The sequence below is a fragment of the Archocentrus centrarchus genome, chromosome 2 (genome assembly GCF_007364275.1).
Source record: "Archocentrus centrarchus isolate MPI-CPG fArcCen1 chromosome 2, fArcCen1, whole genome shotgun sequence".
NCBI lineage: Eukaryota > Metazoa > Chordata > Actinopteri > Cichliformes > Cichlidae > Archocentrus > Archocentrus centrarchus.
Genome location: NC_044347.1, coordinates 17,715,137 through 17,742,474, shown reverse-complemented (window position 1 = coordinate 17,742,474; position 27,338 = coordinate 17,715,137). Strand labels below are relative to the sequence as shown.

Below are 27,338 nucleotides of genomic sequence, written 5' to 3'. Positions count from 1 at the left end.
AAATCTACAGGTGAAGCAGAGCAAGTATGTCAATCTATTCAGCAGTCATTTAAGCAAAGGTGCAGATTAAATACATTTTACTTGGATATTTTGAATGGCTACAACAGCAGACTTGTAACTTTGCTCATCTGCAAAACAAAACCCGAGGTATGAAAGAATACCTTGAATAAAATCCTGCCTCGCTTCATAATTAAATTCCAGGAACTGCAACCCATACCGAGGTTCATGGCGTTAGCTGACAGACAATGAGAAGGATGGAAGCAACATTATGTATCGAGTGAAAAATAAGACTTTTTAAGTTTAACAACTCTCATCAAGAGATGAGTGTGTGCAGACCGGATATGCAGATTGGAGAGCAAATTGAGAGAGGAACATCCCGCTTTGAACCTAAATGACTGCCTCCATCCATCACGCCTCGTGCTGCACGAGTCGTGTTTGTCTTTGCGTATGTTTAGGTGTGTTGGTTTGCACTGCGCATTTCCATAATTGCATTTGCTGTGGGAAGAGAAGCACTTACTCTCATTTTCGGCTGTGATTTATCAACCCGAGCGATTCGAGCCGATGCACACATTCATTTATCTCCGCGATGACCTTTTTCCCGAGCAAGAACGGCTGCCATCTTTGGATTTTTTTTTTTTAAACTGCTTCTTTGAAAGTCTCAACCCCCTGCCACGGAAACTGCGATGGGAGTGCGTATGGTTTTGGCATTGATGGCATGCCATTCAAGAATAATTACTATTTCAACAAAATGGCTCCTTCTGTGTCTCACTTGTGCGACTGTTATTATTATGGAGAAAGTGAATAATGGATGCTGGGAGAAACATATAAAAACAGAAGCTTTGCGTCCCTTCAGTTTCTTAAACCGGATTAAATACAATGTCAGCAAGTCTAAGAGACACCAAAGAAAGAAAGAAAGAAAGTACAAACTGAAACATTTGCCCTGAAAACCTCAAGGTCCTACCTGCTTCTTTATGCTCAGGGCAACCAAAATAAAAATGTTTACTGATTTCCCTTGAGATAATAATCTCAGCAAAGTGTGACCGGAAGGTGAATGTGCATACATTGTTTGAGGGCCGCTGTCTTTGAAGCTTCACAGAGCATGAAAATAAAATCTTGCCAAAAAGAAAAGATCCGGATCAATCATTCTTTACTGTACAGCAGTCGCAGCAGTGAATGGCTGCATTTCATGTGCGGCAGATAGGAATGATTATATCTGCTTTAATTTTAAGAGGGACGTATAGGAGTAATTAGCCATTACTGTCGGCTGTTGCTTCTTTGTGGTCTGCAGTAATAAGCACAAAGACTCCATTTTTCTTCATATAAATAAAAAATGTGACATTTTAATGGTCGCCATGACAACAAAACCTGATATTTTCTTTGTGGCGTGAAAACCTTTTCAAATTGCTTTTGAAGCTGTAACTCCAGTTAAGTGACTCCACGACCTTGTGTGAGCTGAGGCAATTTTAGGATACCTTTCTTTCATTTAAATCTTCCAAAAAAAAAAAAAACCTCATTAGTGAAACTCCTCACAGCTGACATTTGGCAAATCCAAGGCTCTCACTGGAGAGCGAGTGTAGTAATGTCACATTCAAAGACATATTTCAAACTACAGGAAAACACAGCCGCAAATAAAGATTTGCATATTTAAATGGCATATTCAGTTCTTCCTTATTTTCTTCATTGGCTGTGGGTGAATTCAGTGAAGTATAGCTCTGCGTTTTGCTGCAGAGACTGCAGTGTTTTGATTCACACCGCTGACTGGCTTTTCCCATAGCAACAGTGCCCGAGGCTCACTGGTAGAGCCATCTGCCGTGCCACAATGAGAGACAAAATGTGACTTCTTAGAAACAAAGCTGTAATGAAATTGAATGAAGTGATGCTTCCATAAAACCAGCAGCGCCTCTCTCTTTACACCTCTGTGCATTACCAGTACATACACTGTTTTATTTGGCCTTGGCCACACAGTCTGGTGTTGACAGCCAAACGATTGGAGTCTTTAAAATGGCAACATGTTAGTTTTTTTGTACCTCTGATTATATTCAAAATGTAATGTAATTCCCATCCATGTACATACGTACGTTGCCAAAATCTGTGTCTTACCTGAAATACAAAGTAAACATCATAATTTCAAAACCAAGAATTTTTAATCAGATTATGGCATCAAGTCAAACTTCTGGGATACTGATCTGGTCAGTTAAGTAGCAGAGGGGGGGTGTTAATCTGTTTCAGCTGCTTTGGTGTTAATGAAATTAACAACAGGTGCACTAGAGGGGCAACGATGAGACAACCTCCAAAACAGGCATGTTTTTACAGGTGGAGGTCACTGGTGTTGTTTTCCTCCTCATCTTTTCGGACTGTTTTTTCACTAGTTTTTCATTTGGCTAGGGGCAGTGTCACTACTAGTAGCGTGAGGCAATACCTGGACTCTACAGAGGTTGCACAGGTAATCAAACTCTTCCAGGATGGCACATCTTACGTGTGCCATTGCCAGAAGATTTGTGGTGTCAAAACTCAGAAGTGTCAATCCCATCAACTATCTGCAGGACTAATCTTTACAAATGTGATCCACATAGGCCCAAAACCCTCAGAACCAACAGGTGGCAGACACCCCCAGAAGTCACATGACCATACCAGAGCTTTTGAAGTGGCACTAAGGGGACTTGCACAATATTGGGCAGGTGGTTTTAATGTCTCAGCTTATGGCTGTCAGTGCATTTGGTATGCAAACCTAGTAAATTTCCCATAAATCCTTCCTACCTAATTCATATCCTATGGGCACGGCACTTGTGCTGCAATTCCAGTCAGTGCTGTATGATGATGAACACAAACACACACACACAGCCAGATGGATTTTCTGGCAGCTTCTACCTTGTCTCCATCCACGAAGGTCTGACCGTCGCTGGCTCTTCTCCAGGAAATGTCAGGCAGAGGCTCGCCCTCAGCCACACAGGAGATCATGGCAGCGCTGCCCTCTACGGCTGTCACGTTTTTCAGCTGGGTGATATGGGGCTGGACTGGAGATCACAGAGGACAAGGGGGAAGAGAAGGTAAATAAGAGAAAAATGTAACAAGTGAGTAGAGGAGAATAGATCAGAAGGGCAGAAAAGAAAAGATGTGAGGGAGGAAGTGAATTAAAGGGTGAGCAGGAGAGAAACTGTCAAAGATCTGACTCATAAGAGAGAGAAGATGAAGGCTATACCACGGGGTTTAAACACCGAGCTGATGCATGACTTTGGTACTGACAGTGTAGGCCAAGATCATTTATACACTGCGGTTGTACTCTACAGGTTTGATATAGTGAGAAAGCATGGCCTCTGGCCTATTTTGCACAGACTCATTGGCCTAGATGAGAAAACTGACTTTGCTAAAGTTTGAAAGAACAAATCAACTGTTCCGCCTTTTTTATTTTAAATAAATATAGATTTCTGTCTGGAAGGATGGCTCTCCAGCACCGTGTGATTTGCTTTTGGCACAGGGTGAGCACCGCGATAAGTGCTGAAAAGCGTGCCGTTGGGGGCTGGTCCCCGCTCGCCTCCTCCTGATAAGATGCTCTAAGCAAGCCCTGAAACCTGATGCATGTCAAGGGCACAGAGCATGTCACATGAATCATGGATTATTTCTTCTTTTCCCCACGCACACACTGCACTTACGTTGTTAACAGGGTGCTTGCAAAAGTAGCATGGCAGAAAATCCAAAAGGCAAAGGGAAGTGAACGGGAAATAGTGACTACTGTACTGAAGGCTTTTAACACCGCCCGGGGGGAATCTTTGGGGAGTGTTTGGCAATTTCACATGGCTTCAACCTCGAGGTGAAGGAGCCATCTTGAGGGATTTTGGGAGCTTGTCAAAACATGGGGTCACACAAACATACACACAAGCAGCCACACAGATATCGCTCTCCCTACAAGGTCTTTAAGTAAGTGATTAAACTACTTAAGCACAAATTACCAACAAAGACAGCTAAACAAAATTAATCTCAACATTAAATTAATTGAATTCACATTCACAAAAATGTCTAACCGGCTGCACCTTTCAAGAATAAATGTTCCCCTATTTTCATGTGGTGATGATGGTAAATGGGACGTGTGGGTTTAAAGGTTCAGCATGATATCAGCGCATCTGCCCTTTAAAAGGTTCTTGTTTCACAGCTACTGTACTGATTCAACTTCTTTACTCAAGTCCAAGTGACAAAGTACAGGCTCTGTGAGTATGAAACAAAAAAGCAGCTTCTTGAAGGACATCTGTACCAGCTATTTTTGTGCAAAGCTACCTGACCTTCATTTTCTGTCATGATGTCACCAACTGCACTTTTCTTCGTCACGCACGCGTTTGTTTTGTGCTCATGTTCCCCAAATATGTTTTGTGCCTCTTTCATCTCTGTCTGAGATAGACCGCTGGGATTGTCTTTTATGTTTTATCATTGCCTCCATTTAGGTTTAAATCGGTTTGATGTTGGGAAGGCGAGTGGTGACGGAAAATAATCAATAACACTCCTCGCATGTGTTGAAGTAATGAGCATTTTTTTTTTTAAAATAATAATACAAGGAGTACAAAGTAGAAATATTTGTGTTAAAATGTTGAGAGCAAAAGTGAAAAAAAAAAAACAGTTGTCAGAAAAGCAAAGAGGCGAATAAAGTACAGATACCTTAAAACTCTTCTTAAGAACAGTAACTCAGTATTTGTCGTTTGCCTATCAGAGAGGGCAGGGGATTAGGGAATGGTCAACTGCACCAATCTGGGGATATTAATCCAAAATGCACATAAAACAAAAGCAGTCAATTAACAAGAAAAGGGGTCGGCCAGATTACTGTATTAGGAGGTAAAACAGCAAGACAAATGTCTAGCAATTAAATCGGGTACGTGCAGGGGTTAAAGTGGGCCAGACATTTTGAGTTCTGGCACCTTCACTTAACGAGCAATTCAATCTGATAATCAGGTTAATGCATATTACTGCTGCATGAGTGAACTTTTTGTGTCCTCCAGCCTGATGTTGCTTTCAGTGATAATGACGCCCTCAACACAGAGGTTTTTTTTCCCCCCTTCTTATTCCTATGATGCATTCATGATGCAAATGTCCATAAACCTGTGTTTTTGCAGTACTTTAGAACTACAGAAAAAAGTGAACACAAGGGGTTACTGCACAGCGATATAGTTCTGTGCAGGCTAAACCGGTTAGTTTTCAGTACTGTGGTGGAGTTTACACTAATGCACTATGTTGGACTGCTGCAGCACATTGTTCATGGTCAGTCTTAGGCTACATTAAAGGTAGCAGACATCAATTTATATTTAAGCTGATAAGCTCATTGAATTTTACATTTTATAATAGCTTTATACTATCTAGGGACTGGAAATCAGCCATGCTAAAAGATAAAAATCCTGAATTCATTTGACCTTGGATTTTCTAAGTGAAACATCTGCTTATATCTAGATGAATTCAGGTGGCTAAACCCACAGAGAGAAGTGAAGACTGGCGCAGCAGCACGAGCCAGAAAGAAAAATCTTCCAAGTTATGTGACTTATTTCTAAATAATTCTTTAACTCTACGCTGCACAGCTACACCCAGTCTTAGGGTTCCCCCACCTGCCAAATCCCACTTTAACCCCTGGGTATGTGTGCCAGGGAAGTGACACTGCAAATGCACATCAGAATCAGGATATGCATGTATACACATTAGCACAAAATTGTAGCACTGTGTACAAAAATGTCCAGCTTAGTAGACATTTGTGGTCCCGGTTATTGGGGTCATTTGGGATTTTTTTCGTTTTTTTTTTAATCAAAAATGTTTACGTGTGACGTGTAAATTTGCTGGCAGCCAAGCAGCTGATGATAAAGCACCAATCAGCTAATGCAGCTTCAGTGCTGGGCACGAGTCGCCACAATGCTTCAGTATTCTCTCACTGCACACACCAACTTTGGGAATTTAAACAAAACCAATAAGTCTGTGTGTAAATTGTGACAGATGTTATGTTTTTTTCAATTTTAAAGCCCTGTGTCTGTTTACTTACCTTGTGTGTACCTTTGATTTATTTTTGGACTGTGGCATACTATCAAATAAAAGGTTTTTTCTTTTTTTTTAAAGTTTAACATTAAGCCTGTTTCCTGAAACCCTGACATCCTGACTCTCCATATGCCAGCATGTGCAGAAAGCATCTTATCATTGATGAGTCAAATGTCAGCTTAGGTTAGCAGATTTCTTTAAGCATTCTGGCAGCCATCAGTAGCATTGTTATGTTTACAGGTAGGTATTGCATCTCTTCAATTGGTATGATTTTCAGAGTATGACACCCTATGCTCGGTCTCAGTGCTGGTATAATAATATCCATGAGGCAAAATGGATAAAACAAACCGAAAAGAAAAAAAAAAAAAATCCCTCAACAATAAACATATATCTTCTAAAATTCCAGCACTAGCACAAACAACCACCCTAATGGGTTATTTAGTCTGCAACCAAGTCCTCAAATCTTGTTTTCCTCAATCAAGTCAAATAGATTTGCCAGTAGCAAGGATAATTTTACTTGTTTCAACAACAAATCAGCGCACTTCAGAACTCATTCAGAATCAAGTGTCCTTTTCTTGAGAATAGCGCAACAATCTGCTTGATTCTGTTTTGAATCAATACAAAAAGGCCACACAGAGAAGAAACAAAATTATCTCAACCATTGGGATTTTTTTCCTCTCCTTTTTTGCTTTAAGGTGCCATAATGAGATGCAATTTCTTTGTCAAGATGATGTCTGCAGAGTGAAAGATGTTAGAAGCACCACTGAATGCTCTGACGGCTCTCTGTGTGCAAATTTACAAACACACAGTCAAAATCATCCGACTCCCAAACACATAAAATTGTTAATAGCTCTGAAACTGGTCTGCACGGGTTCTTCGTCACCACCTTATCCATAGCTGTTTGCCCCAGATGTCCTTCATCATGCAAATATTAAATGGAAAATGTGTCATTTGTCAAGCATGGGGTAAAAAAAAAAAAAAAAAACACTCTGCAGGGAATGCTATTAATAACACTTTATCTAAAACATTTCTTCTTTAAATGAGAAGCGTTCTTTATGCTACAAGATAAAAATCCTGAGTTCAGCTGACCTTGGATTTTTACTAAGTGAAGTTTATTCTGTTCAGTTTCTAAATTTAAATGAACTTCTTTAAGTTTCTCTTTAACTCAGCATGACAAAAAAAACTATTAGTATTTTCCTCTAACACATGGTAATAACTCTGATTACACTTAATTATTCTAATTACAGGTATTATAATAATTATACTTGTAAATGTTGTATTTTCCTACTGCACGGTGTCAGCTCTGACAGGCTCAATCCCAACTATAGCCTGTGAAAGAGCCATTAATGTGTCAGAAGGAGAACAAAATTACATAGATGCATAGTTTGACACATTGTTAGCTCATGAAAGACCAATAAAGATGGTTTGCATTGACGTCTCTTGGCTGCCTGTAGACAGTTAATGCAGGAGCAGGCCTCCTTATGCAGCTAAACAGTATTTTCACCCTCTCTGTAGTAATATTTGACATGAAGGTCTTATCCCACCCACTGACAGGTATCAGAAAGCAAAATGAGGTACTGACTGTAACTGATAATTATGATGTATGTATGTGTTGTTTCAGCTGTGCAGATCCACAAAGCAAATGTCAGCACAGACTCTCTCCTGCCATCCCTGATCTCTCTTATAATGCTCCAGAGTTTAGAGGGTTTAACTGAAAAATCCACTGTGATTCACTATTATCATTATCATTTTATTATATTTTTGTTATTTTCTAGTGATGTAGTTCACTGTCTTGTTCTTGCCTACATTTTCCATAAAGAACAGGAACAGTAGATCCAGGGGAACAGAAAGAAGGAAAAATAGAGCACAATGTGTTCATAATGTGTTCAGCCAACTTGTGCAAATTGCAGAATGAAAAACCCATTAAAGAGGATGCTTTATTTCTTAGACTACTGACAATAGATCTAAAAAATCATGCAAACTGTGGCAAACTACTGAGTCTGTCTGCAGATAGATGAAAGTGTTGCAGGAAAACTGTAGTATCTGTGTACCCTTTTTCTTCCAAAATCTGACATTTACTGTTGATGCTTCAGATAGCTGAAGAATTATCTGCTATCAAACTGGATTGCTGACAACACTTAGGTGCTGAAACAGTCAAGAACAAATACAGTACAGGCCCAAATATTTAGCTGTACCTGTAGCTAGCAACAGTTAGCAACAACAGAACAGCAGTGGACAGAGCATCTCCTTGGTAAATCCCACACTTGATGGTAACTTGTGCAACTGGCTTGAAGTTAGCCTCTAGTGTTGTTCTCCACATTCCCATTGAGTTCCTGATGAAGGCTCTTTGGGTCCTGTTGATCGTGTTCAGTTGTCGGCATTTCGGGATCTATGTGTGAGACATCGAGGCATAGGCTTTCTTGTGATCAATCCAGGCGGTGCACAGGTTGGTAAGTCTGGTCTTATAGTCTCGATTGACTGCTCTATCTGCCAGTAGCTGCTGTTTTGTTCCTCTGGTATTCTTTACAATTCCATCCTGGGCCCCATATTGAGCCACATGCCTGTTCATCTTGATGCCTGACAGGACCTTCCATGTTGTGCTGAGGCAGGTTATTGGCTGGTACAGTAGTTGGATGGGACCAGTCCCTTCTGGGAATCCTTTGGGATCAGGAATGTCTGGCCTTCAGGCAGCCATTCTGGGTGTGTCTTATCCATTAACAGCTGGTTAATTTTTGCTGCCAGGCACTCATGGAGTTCAATTCACTTCTCTACCTAGTAGGTGCGAATCATGTCTGTTGCTGTCCAGCTATTCATATTTGGGACTCTTTCTTGGATGCCTGTTCAAGGAGGTTGCTCTTGTCTGCTCTGAGATCCACTAGCCACTGAGCATTATTATTATTATGTCTTGCATCCTTCTCCTATATACTCCTCCAGTACTGCTTCATCTCCAGCCTTGGTGGGGCTGTTCTGAAATTGTTCCCATGCCAATGAGAGTACACCTCGCATGGTTCAGTGGAGAAAACTTGGTTTATTCTCCTGGCTTCTAGCTTTTTGGTATACCTTTTCAAGCTGGTAGCCAAAGTTATGTTGTACCTCATCAATCTCTAGTTGTGACAGCAGTTGTTCAATTATATATTGTGGCTAGTATGGTTCTTCCACATAATGCTGAGGCCCCTGTTTGTTAAATTATTAAATTGTTAAATTGCTAATATCTCTCTTTTCTACAGATTTCAATCTCTAAAGTGATCTTTGATATCTTCTCATAATTTTTTTTTTTTTGCTTGGTGGGAAAGTTAGTGGACCAGCAGAGTCATAAATGTCATTAAAGTTAATGGAAATCCACTGAGAAATTGTTGAAATATTTCAGTCTAGACCAAAGTGATAGAGTGACCAACCAAGCATCCCTTGAGCCACTCTGCTAGCATGTCTAACAAGTACATGCAGCTATTTCTTAATACTATCGATTTTCTTCTTCGGTAACAAACGACTCATCGCCTGAAAAGCAAGACAAGTTGACATAATCCCTGAAGACTGCAGGCTTCTGCCTTTTATAGCTCATGGGCTGCTCTAGCAGCTTTACACAGCCACCAGAAGGCATGCTCTGTTGACTGTAGGCCCCCAGATGTGAAATTTTTATAGTGTATGACAGTGAACACTTAACAACATGGGTCAAACATGTAAAAACAGAGCAGTGAAAGTGCTACAGAAAAAAAGATGGGGCTCACAAGGGGTTACAGTGCCTAAACATGAGGGAAGAGCACATACACACCTGCAGGCACCTTGTCTAACTTAAAAATCCTGTTTTCCTCCCACCTGTGCTGTCAAGGGTAATAAAACTAACTTACAACTGCGTTCCCCACACTGCACGGCCCGAAAGCAGAACTCCTCCCTCATGCCTAACTTCTTCATTTAAATGTGCATTTTGAAGAACAAGCGCTTCTCACATCTCCAAAGGATGTTGATGATTTGAGCACAAATTTCCATACATTTTCATGAGCGGAAGGAGCACTATCACGGTGATCTGTGAGGAAATAGCCGGCAGGTTTATGAAAATATAAATTGAATTTTTTTATGAGGAGCGCAGTAATTGAAATATGAAGCAATAAATGAAATATTTATTTTTCAAGAGAAATATATCAGTTTGATAAAGCTGTTATTTGTATGAGCCAACTGCCATATTTGGGCCTTTTTTCTGCTTTTCTTTATGAAATGGAATTTGCGAATGTCCTTACAATAAACCTTTATGGATCCACATAAAACACTGTTTACTGTCATGGGCAATACTATTACATTTAAAATCTTGGGGCACAAAATAACAGATAATGGAAAATGAAAACAAACCCTTAAAAGTGATAGGAAGGGAGTTTTTATGTTACTCTGGGTTTGGAGAGATAGAAGAAAGAAAATGGTTTTGCTTACACTTATCTATTCATGCAGGGAGTTTTCCTTTCATTAGTCCAGGCTTTGAGATATTTCTATTTTTATGCCGCACCAGCACAATGAAGGTAGATGTCATTTGGAACTACTTCATACTAAGGAAAAAGTCCCCAATAATATCCAATATTGGATTGAGACTGTAGAGGCCATTCGAGTACAGTGAACTTACTGTCATGTTCAAGAAAAGATGATTTGAACTTTGTGGCAAAATGCATATGGAAGCAGCCATCAGAAGATGGGTACCCTGTAGTCATAAAGGGTTGGATCATCGACAATACTTAAGTAGGCTGTAGGGCTTAAAAAATACTCAGTTGGTACCAAGAGGCCCAAAGTAGCAGAAGAGATGCTCTTCTGCACACAGTACCTTGATTGTAACAAGTGCTTATTTAAGTTACTTTTACCTTCCTATCAGCTTGATGCATTCTGACCAATGTCCTCTGACCTCTGCCATCAATGTGGCATTTTCTCCCAGAGAACTGCTGGTCAGTGGATATGTTCTTTTCATTCTCTGTAAACCCTTGTGTGGGAAATCGCAGTAGATCAGCAGCTTCTGAAACACTCAGACCAGCCTGTCTGACCTGTCTCAGCCCTTCTTCACTTGCCAAGCGTGTATTTAATTTTTGAACATCCGTAATACATAAAGCGTATCTTATCTTAAGTAACTTTAGTATTTTACTCTAATTGCATGCTTACCAAACACTTTAAGGAAGAGCTCTCTTTCTTGAGATCCTGCCTTGTTGGTGGCCCTGCAGGAGTAGGTGCCTCCGTCACCCTGCCGGATGTTGCGGATGGTTAACATGCTATGCCCACCGTCCAGCCTGTTGAAAATGTACTGCTCCGATGGCTCCAGCTGCTGCCCTTTCCTGCACAAGTAAAACGCAGAGGCACATAAAGCAAGGAGAGGAACATTTTGGCTACCTCACAACTGACAGCCTAAAATATTCATGCCGCAGCACATGTTTGATGTTACAGATGTATAATCTCTGCATTTTGGGTGTCAACTGATCCCATAAAAATCTGACTAAGTGCAGGCAGCTTGGCTTTGAAGCTATTTCTATCTATAGCACGTAAACAGGTGAAAACATGACTGCACTTTTTATAGACACCATTTGAAGCATGATGAAAGGATTGTTTTGGATAAACACATCAGGCAATAATTGAAATAACAATTGCTCAATGAATAATTTGTTGCATGTCATCAGACTTCTCAAACTCCACCATGCAGAAAAGTAACATCTTTATATTCTCAGTTACAGTCCTGCCAGAGCTCACTTGTGTTCTGGTGTGCGTTTTGTTATGGACTGCAACGCTCACTAAATGACTCCTGTGTGGTATAGAGATACGTTGCTGACTTAATGTCTTTTCTTATTGGGCTCTGTGGGGAAATTATTCAGAAAAACCAAACTGATAAATTGATGCATGTCTATATTTAAGCTTCATAGCAGAATCATAATAGTGTGAAGCTGGTTTGCTGCCTCCCCCGCTTGTTTGTTTGCAGTTAGTTAACCAGCCGTGTAATCTAAAAGGTTCAAGGGATAGCTTTGTTTTTGTCCCCCCATATTTGCAGAGATTTAGACAAACTCACAGGTCCTTTTACACCATCTGTAAGCAAGTTAAAATAAGATTAGCTTAGTTACTGACTTCACATAGGATCAAGCAGCAATGGCACCCAATAAAGAATAAAAATAAATACATATGCAAAAAAAAGAGAACTCCAAGTCACGCTTTAAAAAAAGATTGACATGTGTTTATTCCCATGTCAATCTTTGTGATGTTCCACTAATAGGAATCTTCAAACTTGGACAAAGTGTAGGAGTCCAAAAAAAACATTTTATAGGGTCAACAAATAAATCTAAATTCCATAAGCAATAGTATATATTACATAGAATATTAATGCATCTTTTATAAAAATTAAAACTAAAATTCATGTATTAGCCTGTAATTTATAAATCCAAAAAGTCTCCTTTATCTGTCCACTCTCCATATGGAAAGAGGAATGTGGCCAGTTTGTAATTTGGATGGATTACTATTATGCCTGTCCAGACAGTGTCTAGCCATAAGGTAATTAACATTGCCTTTGCATATGGTGTATTTGTGTTGTGCTAACCTATCCTGCAAATATGTGTGTAATTTTTTCCCAGTGTAGAAAACGTGATAGCTGAACTATGATCATGCTATGAAAATAGGCATTGAATTTCTTATTTAAAAGAGAGCCTTGGAGTTATTTTTAATCTTCAAACAAAAACAATCTGAATCCAGTCAGTGCCCCTACTGTACCTACAGTTCAAATAAATATACTATTTATGAACGAATGAATAATAAAAGCCTTGTTTATTGGTCAGCATGGCATTAAATTGTGCATAGATAAAAAAAAAAAAAAAAACTTTTTTCCTTTTACGTACATTTGTTATGTTGATTCACACTAGTGTGAGATTAGCTGAACTGTGACACCAGGGGTGCAGTGGATTCTGGTTGGGAACATTATGCTATACTCACCAGCAAAAGGAGTAAAACAGAGAAAAGTGAGCTTTATTATGAGTGAGTCGCTGCACTCTGAAGTGTTACCAGCATGGGCATTAACTTCACCAGAGCAAATGGGAAGAGATCAAGTGAAGCTTTGTGCTAAAATATGCTGGCTATTAAATAAAGCTTAAAAAAAAAGAGGCCTTCATTTAATACAAGCCTGTGACCTTCTGCAGTCACCACTTCCTTTTGATAACTCATAAATAACCTTTTTGTGTAACAGTGCTGCACAGTGGAACCATGTACCAATACTCTTGTCAAGACACTGCAAACTTGTGTTTTAACTACAGCTTTCTTCTGCTTTGTTGGTATCATCAGGCTCTTGATTTCATATGAATGGCATCCTGTCTTTTAACCTTACAAGGTTTAGTATAAACTAAATTCAGAACAGATGAGAACACATGGATCTAAATGTATTTCGAGACTTCAGTTTGGTCTTTTATATTATTCACACTGTATGTTTTTACTGTGCGGCTAAAATAGAAATCTGATTTTTTTTTTTTTCAGGGATTTCAAATGAGGGGATTTGAAGACTCAGACACAAATAGACACAAGAGCAGTTACACTGCGTGGCGAGCCCAGCCTCATTGTACTGTAGGAAAAGCGAGAGGGAGGATAATTGAAAGTCGTCAGAGGAAACACCAAAGCCAAGTAATAATAACTCTGGCGAGCCAAAGAGGAAATGAAGAGAGGCCTCATCTTTGGAATGGACAGTGGAGGACGTGCTGCAGTGCTGGATGTCATTATACTGACTGACTGCTGACAGGTAGTCCATTACCCAAGATGCACAGAGGATGAGGTGAAACCTCGCTCTGACAGGAAATGCATCGGGGAGCCTGGAATAAGTTAGGAGGGGTGGCATCAAAAGAAAAACTAAATTGGAATGTGATGTGCTGTTTATACCGAAGCCTTTGTTGTGATTTACGCATTTTAATTCTGTAGTCTGGGAGTGACACACGGGACTTATTGACCTGGGAAATGAAAGAGACAACAGAAATGTTTGGCAGCCCATGGTCACTACAACGTTTAAAGTCTACAGTCAGCTGAAATGAGACCTTGACGAGTGATTCATATTTCATTCAGCTGGTATTAAAAAAGGTAGGAGAGCATTAGAGTGAAGTGGAGGCATGCAGGTAAATTCTGCAGAATGGTATGCTACAACAAAACATGCTGTACTTTATACTATTGACATCCACCAGGGTCTGGGTGTATTTTAGTCACATGCTTTAAAAACAAAGGTAACTTCTAGAAACTAGAAGATGTTAGTATTTAAATCAGATGTGATATATGTAGATGGAGGCAAAACTGTCTCCAAATAATCATGGTCTGACTGAGTAACTGCAGCCACTCTCAGACATTAGGTTTGGAAATAATTGCTGTCTAATTTATAAATACTAACATGTTGCAATCGATCAGAGTCAGTCTATAAGTTGGCATTGAGCGCAACTTGTCTGTGATGCATCTCTTTGCAACAGGGGACTCAACTCAACTGGTTGCCAAATGTCTGTCATTTAGTAGTTGAATTGTTTTCCTACAGATTGCAAGTAATTGCCAGCTTGACTCCAATCAGTTGCAGACTGATTCCATCTTATTGCCGTCTTGCTGCACCAAAGTCGCTTCGAAGACAGCAACTGACCGCGAGTGCACACAGACCTGGTCCCAGTCTTCGAAGCGATCATTTCAAAGGTGACAATATCACGAGTTCATTGCACGTGGTTGCAATAATTTTGGTCGTGCTGTGGTCTCCGGCCACTGTTTTTCCTAGTATGACTGTAAGATGAGAGGTTAAAAAGCACTCCCACAAATTAGTTACACATTAGTTAATAATTCATCTCTTATGTCTTTATTTATGTTACATACCAGTAATAATTATGGACACACTCACCCTCCAAACCTTCAACTATAGATCAAGTTCTTCAATTAGATAGAAAAAAAAATCAAAGGTAAATTATTTTTCTGTGCGCTTGGGCTACAATCAGCTGACTTCAGCTAATGCAGAGGGAGAAGAAAAATACTAGATTGGTGTCTAACTTTGAGGAGTAGAGATATGGACATAACTTTCATTTTTCACACAGTACATTTGACAGTGTGCTGTCAGAGCGAGTGGTGAAGAACTCAGACTGATGTCAGAGTTTATGCTGACCCCAGTCAAGCATCTAAAGCTTCATTTTCAGCAGGCAACAAAAGCAGTTACAGCACCTGTTTCTAGCGCAGAATCGCTCTGGTCATAACATTTTTTCTTTGAAGTGCTCTTTGTGCTGCTTTTCAGCTTTGCCGTCAGCTTTGTGTGAATACTTAAACAGTTACAGAAAGACCTTGTGTGTGTGTGTGTGTGTGTGTGTGTGTGTGTGTGTGTGTGTGTGTGTGTGTGTGGGTCCTCATTAGGATAGGGCATGATGCCGGTGTGTGGGACTAAGGTTTATATTGTAAAGTGACAATTATGTGACAGTGCATCTCAGGTAGTGTTGTGGAATAACACAGAACTAAAGTAATGAGTGGGTTAACTATTTTCTACAGGGATAAATAATTAACATAATGTTTTACCCTTTAGAAAGCAATGAGTAATGCATTACTTATTGGAGTTACAACCCCAGTCCCTTAATGCTCTTAACAAGAAAAGTCTTGCAAGCTGAAAAATTATACTTAAAGATACCCAGTGCAGGGTAAATGTAAGGTCAAGGGGTTCTGAAGAAGCGTCCGAGTGTGACGAGTTGGGCGTGAGACCCGTTTCCACCATTACTGTGACCCCTTGCATTAGAGCAGAAACCAAAAGACACCTTGAGCATATCTCTGAGACACCAGCGGCTTTGAAAAAACTGCAGAATTTGATGCCCTGGGAATGAGAACAGGCTGCCTCCTGACCTTCAAAAAGCAAATGCTTTAGAGGACTAAACTGCTCTGCTGAGTTTCTCTGAGACCTGGTTCAAACTTTTCTTGATCTTGCTAGGATCGAATTTGTGAATGGCAGGTGAATGGCGATTTTATATATATATATATATATATATATATATATATATATATATAGTCACTATCTTCTGTGGTCATTTTTAATTGCCTCAGAACATCAGCGATCACAATGTCAGCCCTGAATGCTTCTCTATCTAAGCTTCTTTCACTCTGTGACACTATGAGCAACCAAACACAATGTCTTTTTCCTCCAGGCTTCTCATTTCCACTGGCTTTTGTGAAATTACCACGTCAAACAAAACTTAGTTTCCTACACCAAGCGAAACTGAGACTGAAGTAGTTAAGCTGTCACAGGGATTGTCTCAATATGAAATCGTGGATGAAGATATGCATGCTCTCTGGCATCTTCACACTAAAAAATTTTCTGCATAATATCACGCTTGCTGTAAAAATCATTAAAATTTACCTTTTACTGATGTGCTCCGGTGCTGAAAAGGCAAGGTAAGACACCCAGGAGTAAATCTAAATCCTGTTTTTGGAGCCCGGAAACAAGAGAGCAAGATGAATGAGGTTTACAAAGTTGAGGTTGCTGCCAGCTGTGCGGCACCTTCAAATTTTGTTTGTACTTCACAAAGTGATGCATGTGCCTCTTTTTTTTCCTGCTATATTCAACTTCTCTTTCAAACAGACAGTTCAGTTCTCATTATATGTGTATTACTCGCAGACGCTCTGTCACATAAAATGCACAAGTGAAGAATTCACCTCACTGTACTTCATCTTCCTGCAGAATTGTACTGCGTTCCTGTGATGGAGGTAACCACTCCAAGCAGTATGTGACCTCTTTGTTAGGATGATGAATAAAGGCATCTGTGTTTACCATCGCCGCTCATGTTCAGCATCAGTTTATGGGCTTTGTCTTTTGTGCCTAAAATAATCTGCTGCACAGCGCTCACTGAATTCCTTTGTTTTAAAAAAAAGTACAATACTAATAAGAAATCACACAATTATAGCACAAGAAAGAAGTAATTAATTAGCGTTGCTACAAAACAGCTAATGACAAGGCTGACAGAGAGAAAGACATGAGAGATCATCTGTAAACGATGGAAGTAGCTTACCTGTCTAAACAGTAAAGCCAGTGTTAAAGTGCATTAATGGCCAGCATAGGGCGACTGCTCTGGCTGCAAAAGCAAGCCTGGTTGCATAGAAGTCTACAGTAAAAACAACCCATTAGGTTCTTGATCTGGGACCTCAGTAAACATTTTCCTAATGAGTTCATGGGCTCAATGGTCTACCCACATACACTATAAAATACAGACGTAGGTTGCAGTTCTGAAAAACTCGCTCTGTATCTGAAGGCTACTGGATTACAATAGTTGTGGTTGCAAAAAGCATTCCAGTCCTATAGAAGTCTCAGTATGCTTTAAGAGGACCCAAAATACTCACTTCAAGGTGCAGAAGTTTTGAGTCACCCATCATTACCTCTGCCAAGGAGGTTATGTTTTTGGTAGTGTTTGTGCGTGCATGCATGTCATTCTAAACACGATAGCTTGTGTAGAGTGCAGTCATGTTAACTAACCATTAAAATTTGGCTTATATCCACCAAAGTGTTCAAGGTCAACTTCATGATTTAGTGGTGGAAAATTGACAAAAGGCTTCATAATTTAGAAACTCCGATTCTTGCATGTTTGGTGTCTATAGAAAGTACCACATGTCACATTTGACCTCTGACCTCTCCTTCAAGGTCAACAGATTGAGCTGAAGGTCAAAGTGATAATAATGCTATATAGAGGTGTTCAAAACTATGTTTCTTACTGTCACTGTTCATATTGACCACATGTAGGCATATAGCGAATGATATATGGAGATTCTAAACATCATATTACTTTGACCTCTGACCTCTTCTTCAAGGTTAAATAGGGTCAAAATTTCATCTTTTATCTTTAAAACTCTGCCGCCTTTGTTTGTATTGGTAACATTTAAGAAACGATGCTGGTATATGTAGATTCTAAATATCACATTTTCAGTTCAGTCCTTGTACCTGACCATTTTCAGAGGAATGTTTTTGTTTGTTAAGCCACTTAACACTGACCTATGAATCATGAATCATTCAAGGATAAAAAAAGGCACCAAACTCAAGAGATGAACCAGCGTTGTGTTCGTGCATAACAGAAAACATAGCAAAGAACCAATTTTTAATTGTATCGTCAATCACTTTACTACTAGCACTCAGTCACAAAAAATACATTATTTGTGTTTAGCTGAATCTATGAAAATGCCAGTGGTAACAGTTTGACAGGTATAAAATAGTATTTTTGCACCAACAAGGTGACTCCCAAAGAACTATTTGCTGAACATTTTGCACATCTCAGCACGATGTGCAGTGTGTCCTTAAACAATCTGATCAAACTGGACCAGCAGAGGACAAAAGAAAGAACTGACAGTCCTAAAAGAAAATAAATATCTACAGCAGATAAACAGCATCTGAAAGTCATGTCCATAAGAAATAGGGAAAAAAAATCCAACAAAGTCCCGACACAACACCTGAGAGATGCATTTGATCCTTCAGTTGATCCAGCTACTGTTCAGTGAAGCCTCATCAGAAATGGTCTCAGTGGAAGGGTGGCTGTCAAGGAGCCATTCTTAAGGAAGGGAACTTAGGAGAAAAGGCTGAGGTATGCCACATTACACAAGAACTGACATGGAAATCAGTGGCAACAGGTCTGATGGAGCGATGAATCTAAATAATTTTTTTTGGTTCAAATCATCATCAATATGTACAGAAGAAGTCAGGAGAGAGGTACAGTGTGTATCTACAGCCATCTGTAAAACATGGTGGAGACTCTGTCATGGTTTGGGGCTGCATTTCAGCCAGTGATGTTGGAGATGGAATTATGACTACAGAAAAGTACCATCAGATTTTGATCCACTGTGCAATACCATACCATACCAATACTTTGAAAGCATCTGATTGGCAACAGCTATATTTTTTTGTATGACAATGATCCCAAACATATTGCCAATGCAGTAAAAGAATACCTGGATAGAAAAAAACTATCAGTCATGGATTGGCCTCCCCAGAGTTCTGACCTCAATATTATTGAAGCAGTGTGAGATCATGTTGACAGAGAACAGAACAAAAGGCAGAAACATCCAAAGAAGAGCTTTGAATGTCCTTCAAGAAGTCTGGAGAACTATTCCTGAAGACTACTTAAAGACATGACAGAAAGCTGCCTCAGAGAGTTCAGACTGTGCTGAAGAACAAGGGTGCTCACACCAAATATTGACTTTGAAAATTAGTAGAATTGTACAAACTCCATTTTTGCCTTATTTAAAATATTTCCATGTATGTTTGCATTTCACACATTTCAGTAAATCACTGCATCTATTTCCCACTTTCCAAGAAAAATATAAAGAAACGAGGGGTGGCTCAAGAATTGTGCACAGTATTGTACTGGTGCACAGTAGAGCTCCAATAGTAGTGAGAAGTAAACATAAAATATCTCACTTTAAGGTAAAACTCAAAAATTATTGACCGTTCCCTCTCTTTTTTGTCCTTAAGAAATCTTCCAAGGCCATGAGGCCACTTGCGGGTCATGTTAGCTCAGTTCATTTGCGACATGCACCTGCTAGGTTCAAAACATTTCTACTTAGTGAGCTTATATTGGCAACACCGCTATTTCAGGCTCTGCAATTTATGTTTAAAGAGGATCTGTTAGACTTAGTTTTCAACTTAATATTTTTATTCTTGGATTCTATTAGAGTAGCAGTTCAAAATAACCCTTATTTATCTCATATTGGGCCTTGGTTGAACCTCTCAGTCATTTCCTGTCATTTAAGCCATTTTTCTTTTGCCCCTCAAATATAAATAGATGGTTTAAACGGTGGGTGGGTAGGACATACAGTCAGAGATGTGTGCCTGAGGTTACCAGGGATGACCAGGTAGGGATATGACATCATACAGAGAAAAGTAGAAAAAGCAAACAAACAAACAAACAAACAACAACAACAAAAAAACAAAACAACTGTTGACTCACAGGGATTACTTGCACATACACCGACCTCATTATCTGAAACTTTTTCAATATAAACATCTATTAAGAAAAAAATATAACAGGTCCCCTTTTGGAAGGCAGCAGTTTATTAAACTAAAACATATAAACTGGGAAAAAAGAGCATTTTAGGCAAAAACTATAAACTTCATTGGATCGCCAATAAAGTGTTATCAATAGATGCTCAGGTGCAGAGAGCTTGTTATGATTGCCTGCCGAGTGGGTGCAAGCTAATTGCTTGATGTTGAGCTGTAGCGAGGATAGTGGGGTGTCAAATGCACTTCAGGTGCAAATTTTCACTCTGTTGCTATGTGCAATGGATATTATTGTGTGCCTGCTGAGGGCAATGTGCGAGGGTGGACTATAAATTCCTCCGAACTGTGAAAGAATGTCTACTTGCTCCGAAAACAAAAATTGATACATTGAAGTGTGATGCTTGCATTTTGTTGGGTAAGCAGAAGAAGATGAATGGATCGATTATAATACAAACACTATATTGCCAGAATAATTCACTCATCTGCCTTCACACACATCGGAACTTAAGTAACATCCCATTCTTAATCCATAGGGTTTAATATGATGTCAAACCACCCTTTGCAGCTATAAGAACTTCAACGCTTCTGGGAAGGCTTTTCACAAGGTTTAGGAGTGTGTTTATGGGAAGTTTTGACCATTCTTCCAGAAGCACATTTGTGAGGTCAGACACTGATGTTGGATGAGAAGGCCTGGCTCACAGTCTCCGCTCTAATTCATTCCAAAGCTATTTTGTCGGGTTGAAATGAGGATTCTGCGCAGGTCAGTCAAGTTCTTCCACACCAAACTCACTCATCCATGCCTTTATGGACCTGCTTTGTCCACTGGTGTGCAGTCATGTTGGAACAGGAAGGGGCCATCCCCAAACTGTTCCCACAAAGTTGGGAGCATGAAACTGTCCAATATGTCTTGGTATGCTGAAGCATTAAGAGTTTCGTTCACTGCAGCTAAGGAGCTGAGCCCAACTCCTGAAAAACAACCCCACACCATAATCCCCCCTCCACCAAACTTTACACTTGGCACAATGCTGTCAGACAAGTACTGTTCTCCTGGCAACCACAAACCCACACTTGTCCATCGGATTGCCAGATGGAGAAGCAATTGAATTGAATTTATATAGATGTTAGATTCAACTCATTGTCATTGTGCGCACAAGGCACACAACGAAATGATTGTTCCAGATCACTCATCCAGAGACGAGCATCTGCGGTCATGCAGCCAGAGACCGGCGCTACCAAAAAACATTCACATTCACCTCTTGATCTAATCTGAAGGCCACATGAAGTTTGGAGGTCTGTAGTGATTCACTCTGCAGAAAGTTGCTGACCTCTGCGCACTATGCACCTCAGCATCCACTGACCTCGATCTGTCATTTTATGTGGTCTACTACATCATGGCTGAGTTACTGTCATTTCCAATCTCTTCTACTGTGTAATAATACCACTAACAGCTGACTGTGGAATATTTAGTGGTGAGGAAATTTCACGACTGGACTTGTTGCACAGGTGACATCCTATCACGGTACCACGCTGGAATTCACTGAGCTGAGAGCGACCCATTCTTTCACAAATGTTTGTAGAAGCAGTCTGCATGCCTAGGTGCTTGATTTTATACACCTGTGGCCGTGGAAGTGACTGGAATATTAATTCAGTGATTTGGATGGGTGAGTGAATACTTTTGGCAATATAGTGTATACAGTAAAGCAACATGAACGGGTAGTAGGAAATATAATGTCCTGCAGTATTTAGAAATTAAAATAAAACTTGCTTCAATAAAGTAGCTTTTAAACAATCAAGCAATGCTGATTCTTTCTTTGTTTTTTAATTGAATGTATGGCTATTTAAATAGTTGGACCTTTGGTGTGTCATGGTTTTAATTGTTTGGTTCAAAGCAATTTTAACTCTACTGTCTTCTTCTCACTTTGTGGCAACCACTTAAGAGACATCCTTTCCTCTCCTAAAAGGATACAATAGCTTTTTTTTCCAGTTTGGAGTGGAAGAATTGGCTCATGCAGAGCTCAGCTCATACTTACGGGATAAATCGGGGTGCCAATGCAAGCCAGACCTTATCGCCCAAAATCATCATTGAGTCTCACAAATGCAGCTGGAGCTGAATGGGAGCAAATCCCCGCAAGCAGGCTCCAAAATCTTGTGGGAAGCATTCCCATAAGTGTAGGAGCTGTTATATCAGCAGATTAATTCTCATGGTTTTGGAATGAAATCATATAAGGGTATCACTTTTGGGTGTCTGCTTGGGAACACACCTCTCCTCCACCCTTGAGTGAGCACAGATTTTTTTTTTGTTTGTTTGTCAAATATCTCTTTGAGCTTTACCTGTGCCACGTGACCACGGGGTCCGGAGATCCGGTAGTAGTGCAAGTAAAGGTGACAGATTCCTGGTAGTCAGCTGTGGCATTGAAGGACTGCTGGAACACTGACAACACCGGAGGGACTGTAGACACAAAAAGAGAAGAGGAAATAACGCATTCTGAGAGTTAATAAAATCAATCCTGATTAAACGCTAAAATTGGACTGTAATCTAGCAAAACATTCAGTATTCATAACCTGGTGCAGCATTTTCAGAAGAAGTAAATAAAAGATTTTCGTGAGGGATGAATTGGCCTTGCGAGTGGCCTGTATGCAGCCGCTGGAAAATGCTACTTCTGCTGGTAATCCCATGGGGATTTCAAATGACATTCTGACCCAGCTTTGGTAAAAACACAAAGGAGCCGAACACACTGACGCGAAGCCATTATTCTATTGTGCGCTTCAGAAATGCTCTTCTAAATCTATATAAACAATGGCAAGAGAGAAAATGTGTTTCAACATAAAAAAAAAAAAAAAACTGTGAAAACTAGCGTTTTTCATTTGTGAATAAACTATTCCTGTCAAGTGCTCGAGCTCCAACAATTGTTCCTCTTGTCAGGCCAATTTCTGCAGAAGCAGAAGTGCTTTGCTGCCCTGATTTTATAGGTCTGTGGTTTGAGGGACATGCAAATACAATCTCATTTTAGGACTGCAAATAAAGAAAATTGAACTTATTTTATCATTCAGTTTGTCTTAAGGCTTTTTTGACTTTTTTGCAAACAAAGTGAAATACGACACAGACATCCTTTGACACATCTTTAAAAAATCCACACAAATCATACACACACACAGGCTAGACAAAAAAAAAAAATCATATATAGTATAGTCTTGTGAAAAATAAAGTTTTCAAAGGTTTCCATGCAGTCTGAAAAACTAACGACACCCTATGATTCAGTAGCTTGAATCACTTTTAGCAGGAATAACTCAGTCATTGTTTTCAGTATGATTTTATCAGTCACTGCGGAGAAATTCTGGCCCACTCTTCTTTACAACATTGTTTCAGTTCCTTGAGATTTGCGGGCATTCATTTATGCACAGCTCTCTTAAGGTCTTGCCCCAGCATTTCAATCAGGTTGATGTCTGGACTTTGACTTGGCCATTCTGTTGTAGATTTGTTGCTGTGCTTGGGAGTAATGTCCTCTCGAATGACTCAGTTTCAGCAACTATTGAACAAATGGCCTCACATTTGACTCTAGAATACTTTGGTATACAGACAGAGGAGTTCATGCATGACTCAGTGACTGCAAGGTGTCCAGGTCCTGTGACTGCAAAATAAGCCCAAATCATCATAGCTCCACCACCGTGCTTGACAGTTGGTATTTGATGTTTGGTTGATATGCTGTGTTTGTTTTTCATCAAAGTGGGACTGTGCATTATGGCCACACATCTCCACTATAGACTTGCCTTTCCAAAGGATATTATTCCAGAAGTCTTGTGGTTTGTGGTACCTCCCTTGAATCTTTTCGACTTGTGATGATTTTTCTCAGTGTAGAATGATGGACTTCAAATTATTTGGAAATGGTCTTATAACTCTTCACACATTGATGGCCCTTGCCTTGCTTACAAAATTAAAAAAAAAAAGAGACACGCCCAATCCATGAAGGTGAAAAACTGGGTGCAGGACTAAAAACAAATTTTAGAAAAAGTTGAGCTTCAGTTTTAGAATTACAAACGCAACAAATCTGACTAAACTGAGAGATAGGCAAACACTTCTTAAGAGGCCATGGATGAAAAGACTGTCCATAAAGGATAGCGTTTCTATCCATGCGCTTGCGATACAAAGTCATACCCAATCCACCGCCACTCCTATACACAAGGATATCGAGAACATTCATTTTCACTGCATCATAATCAATGGTGAATCTTGGGATCATTGTTCATATGTGTAGATTCTAGGATTAACTGTATGATTCACTAGTAACCTTTTGCAAAAGACCTTGAATCCAGTATTTAAAATATTGGAATATTATTAATCCTGATCCAGCACTAAAGTTTCTCAATACGCCACCTTGTATTATGTTCATGAGAACACCTAATGAGAGCTTGTCTTCCTGCAGTCAATCCTCCGCATTTTTTGCAGTCTATTCCCTTTGGTAATTATAGATATTGTAATTACCCTCAATGCAATTTCACACACAAAACTACCACATTTAATCATCCACGTAAGGTTTTTAATATTATAGGCATGATTACATGCAAACCCAACAATGTTATTTATTTACTCACGTGTCCATGTGGTCTCGCTTACATAGGTAGAGCTACCAGACCACTTAAAATTAGAATCTCTGCACATACATTGAATATATGCAATCATGATATTAGGAATCCAGTAGCTGTACAGTTCACTCAAGCATCATATAATGTATCTTCTCTCAGATACTGCAGCATTGAAGTGGTCAAAGAACATCTTCGGGGTGGAGATGTGAATGCTCACTTGCTACAAAGAGCAGCATTTTGGATTTAAACACTTGATACCTTAACTCCAAGAAGACTTAATGAAGAATTTGATTTGAGACCTTTCTTGTAAATTATGACTTTTATTGCTCCTTGGTGTTTTAAAACACACCTGAATGCAGACCAGCAAAACTTCAGCTTTTATTGAGATCCTCACACTTGCTGATGATCTTCTAATAAAATGTGTTTGATTAGCAGCATCTGGCTACATACCCTATTAATCCCTATGGAAGGGTAAGGGTGCACTTAGTTTTTCACATGATTACACTGACCCCATGAAACCTTTCCTTTTCACATGACTGCACAAAGTCAAAGCCATATTTTTGCATAAACTATAGTTCATCGTTACATACAAAAACAAATAATACCACTAAAAGTTTCTTTTCACATATTGTGCCACTGCGTGCATACTTCTTTGCTAAAATGTGGTGGTATATTTCTCTAACAAATTTGCATGCATCACACCGCATCCACGTAAATGCAGCTCGCTTTGCAAATCTGCCACAAGCAGCTACAGTGGTGTAAACAGCAGAGGTCTTGATGACTTTATCAAGAGTATATGGCGAATGCTGTCAGGAACATGTAGTGTGCCCCTGTCATCCGATCACCTGTGGGCTGTCATCTTGTCATTCAGTGGATGGAGAGCGGAGGAAGAGCAGGCTTTCCTTCGTTCTTGCTTGCACTGACAAGGGAATGACAGCTTCATGGTACAAGCATGTTTATCAGGCATTTCAATCCATTTCACGAGCCTGTATTTATGCTGTACTTTGACTCGGACTGTAACTGCTCTGCTGTGGTCCCATCCAATCACAGGGAATGATTAATCATGTCTGGAGCAGCTTATTGAAGCCCTGGAATGGTTACTCCTCTACTTTGCTTTTGCTGGGTAGGTGACAAGTATAGATTAAAGTTAAGTGCACTACCTGAAATCTGGACACAAAGACACAAAAATCTATTGCATCTGATCTCAGAGATCCTTCTTAACAAAGACCTAGCAGAGTTTACGTAATAGAGATGTCTCCAAGAATGTAGAAAAGATCCTCTTTTCAAAGGAGACAGTACTTTTATACAAAACAAGGCAAAAGTCTTGGTGACAGATCACGATTTCTTTTTTGTTTTAAGGTTTACTACATGCATGATGTCAGGGATGTACAGCGAGGAGTGTGCATCAAACACGAATGGCTTCTTTATGGAGAAATGCACCCTGTTATCAGTAAAAGAGCTTTTAGAATGGAGGGCGGCTTTCCATCTGTCTGCTGAAGTGTTGCTCTAGCACTCGTCAGGCATCACCTTTGGCAGCGAGTGTGTCTGCGAACGTGAAAGCGTGCGAATGGTTCTTGCAAGGCCAGCTCAACTTTGATCAGTCGCCAATCATGCAGAGATCAATGTCACGAGTCAGTTAATGGTTTCATATCACTGGCTTGCTGTCACTTTTTCATGGGTAGTATGAGCGCAGCTTAAGGTATCGGAGTTCACTCTACATGACTTGACCTGCTCACACATAACTCCATTCACAAAAGCAACAAAAACAAAATAAGATCTCTTTTTCTAAGGTACTTTTACAACGAATATGCATATACATTTACTGGATAGTTAATGACTAATTCAAAAATACCTCAAAATTTACATTATTGAGATTATTTATGTGCAATGTTGTTGTTGGCCTCTGTGGTTTAGGGCATAAATCTGGGACCATGAGCCATCTTAAGTCTCTTTGTTGAAACTGAGCATTTCTCTTCCTTCTTTCCTGTCTGCTGTCAAAGTCTCAAGACACCTCAATGCACCATGTGAGAATCTCTTGTGGGTAACGAAAAGCAGAGGTTGGAATGTTACTGGATCAATCCCACAACATCTGAAGGATGAGATCAATGCTATCTCCACTCCTCTACTTTTTCTTGATGAAAAGGACTGCCTTGCATGTTGAAAGGTCACCAAACTCCTCCTCGCCCTCCTCTTTTTTTCTTCCTTTCTGAAAGAGGGCCAGCTAAAAGCTGCAGGAGCCCCATTCCTTGGTATAGGGAAAATGAGTAAAGGCCAGACAACAGCATCAGGAAGTGCTATATTTGCTAAATAGCCCACGAGCTCCACATACTGCACTGGCATCATTTGATCCAATTACATCACAGAATCAAGGTGATGAAAATGCTCACTAATGCAAGGTCAACACAAGAGCATATGATCACATGTTAATGTAAAAATAATTTAATGTGCCTGGATACAGGCTAAACCATCATTATATGTAGGTTTAAATGTAGTTCTAGCTTGCAGAAGCTAAATTTTGCTTCTCCCGCAGCAGGTTAGTAAAATAAGGCATGTGCTGTCACCATTGTGTTTACAAGAGTTGGTCTGCTTTTAATTAGAGGACATAAATTAAAACAAACAAAATGCTCAATTGCAGCAAATTAAAAAAAATACCCACTGTCAGCTGAAAATTTGTTTTTGTGTAATCAGACATGCACTCATTCTAATTCTACCCCCAACTTGATATTTGAATAAGTTAATTTATTCTGTAAGACCAACATTACCCACATGGAGAAATGGCTGCATATGAATGAAAAGAAATCACTGAAAA

At 39.7% G+C, this 27,338-nt stretch overlaps 1 protein-coding gene across 1 annotated transcript in view; it reads right to left on the bottom strand.

The window, feature by feature from the left end:
* ncam2 (neural cell adhesion molecule 2) overlaps positions 1–27,338 on the bottom strand; it is a 488,348-nt gene that overhangs the window by 64,024 nt on the left and 396,986 nt on the right. Inside the window, exons 6-8 of the mRNA XM_030747061.1 lie at positions 22,280–22,397; positions 11,128–11,297; positions 2,869–3,014 (exon numbers count right to left, since the gene is read on the bottom strand). Of these exons, the coding sequence (XP_030602921.1) occupies positions 2,869–3,014; positions 11,128–11,297; positions 22,280–22,397 (434 nt within the window). The remainder of the gene's footprint in view (positions 1–2,868; positions 3,015–11,127; positions 11,298–22,279; positions 22,398–27,338) is intronic.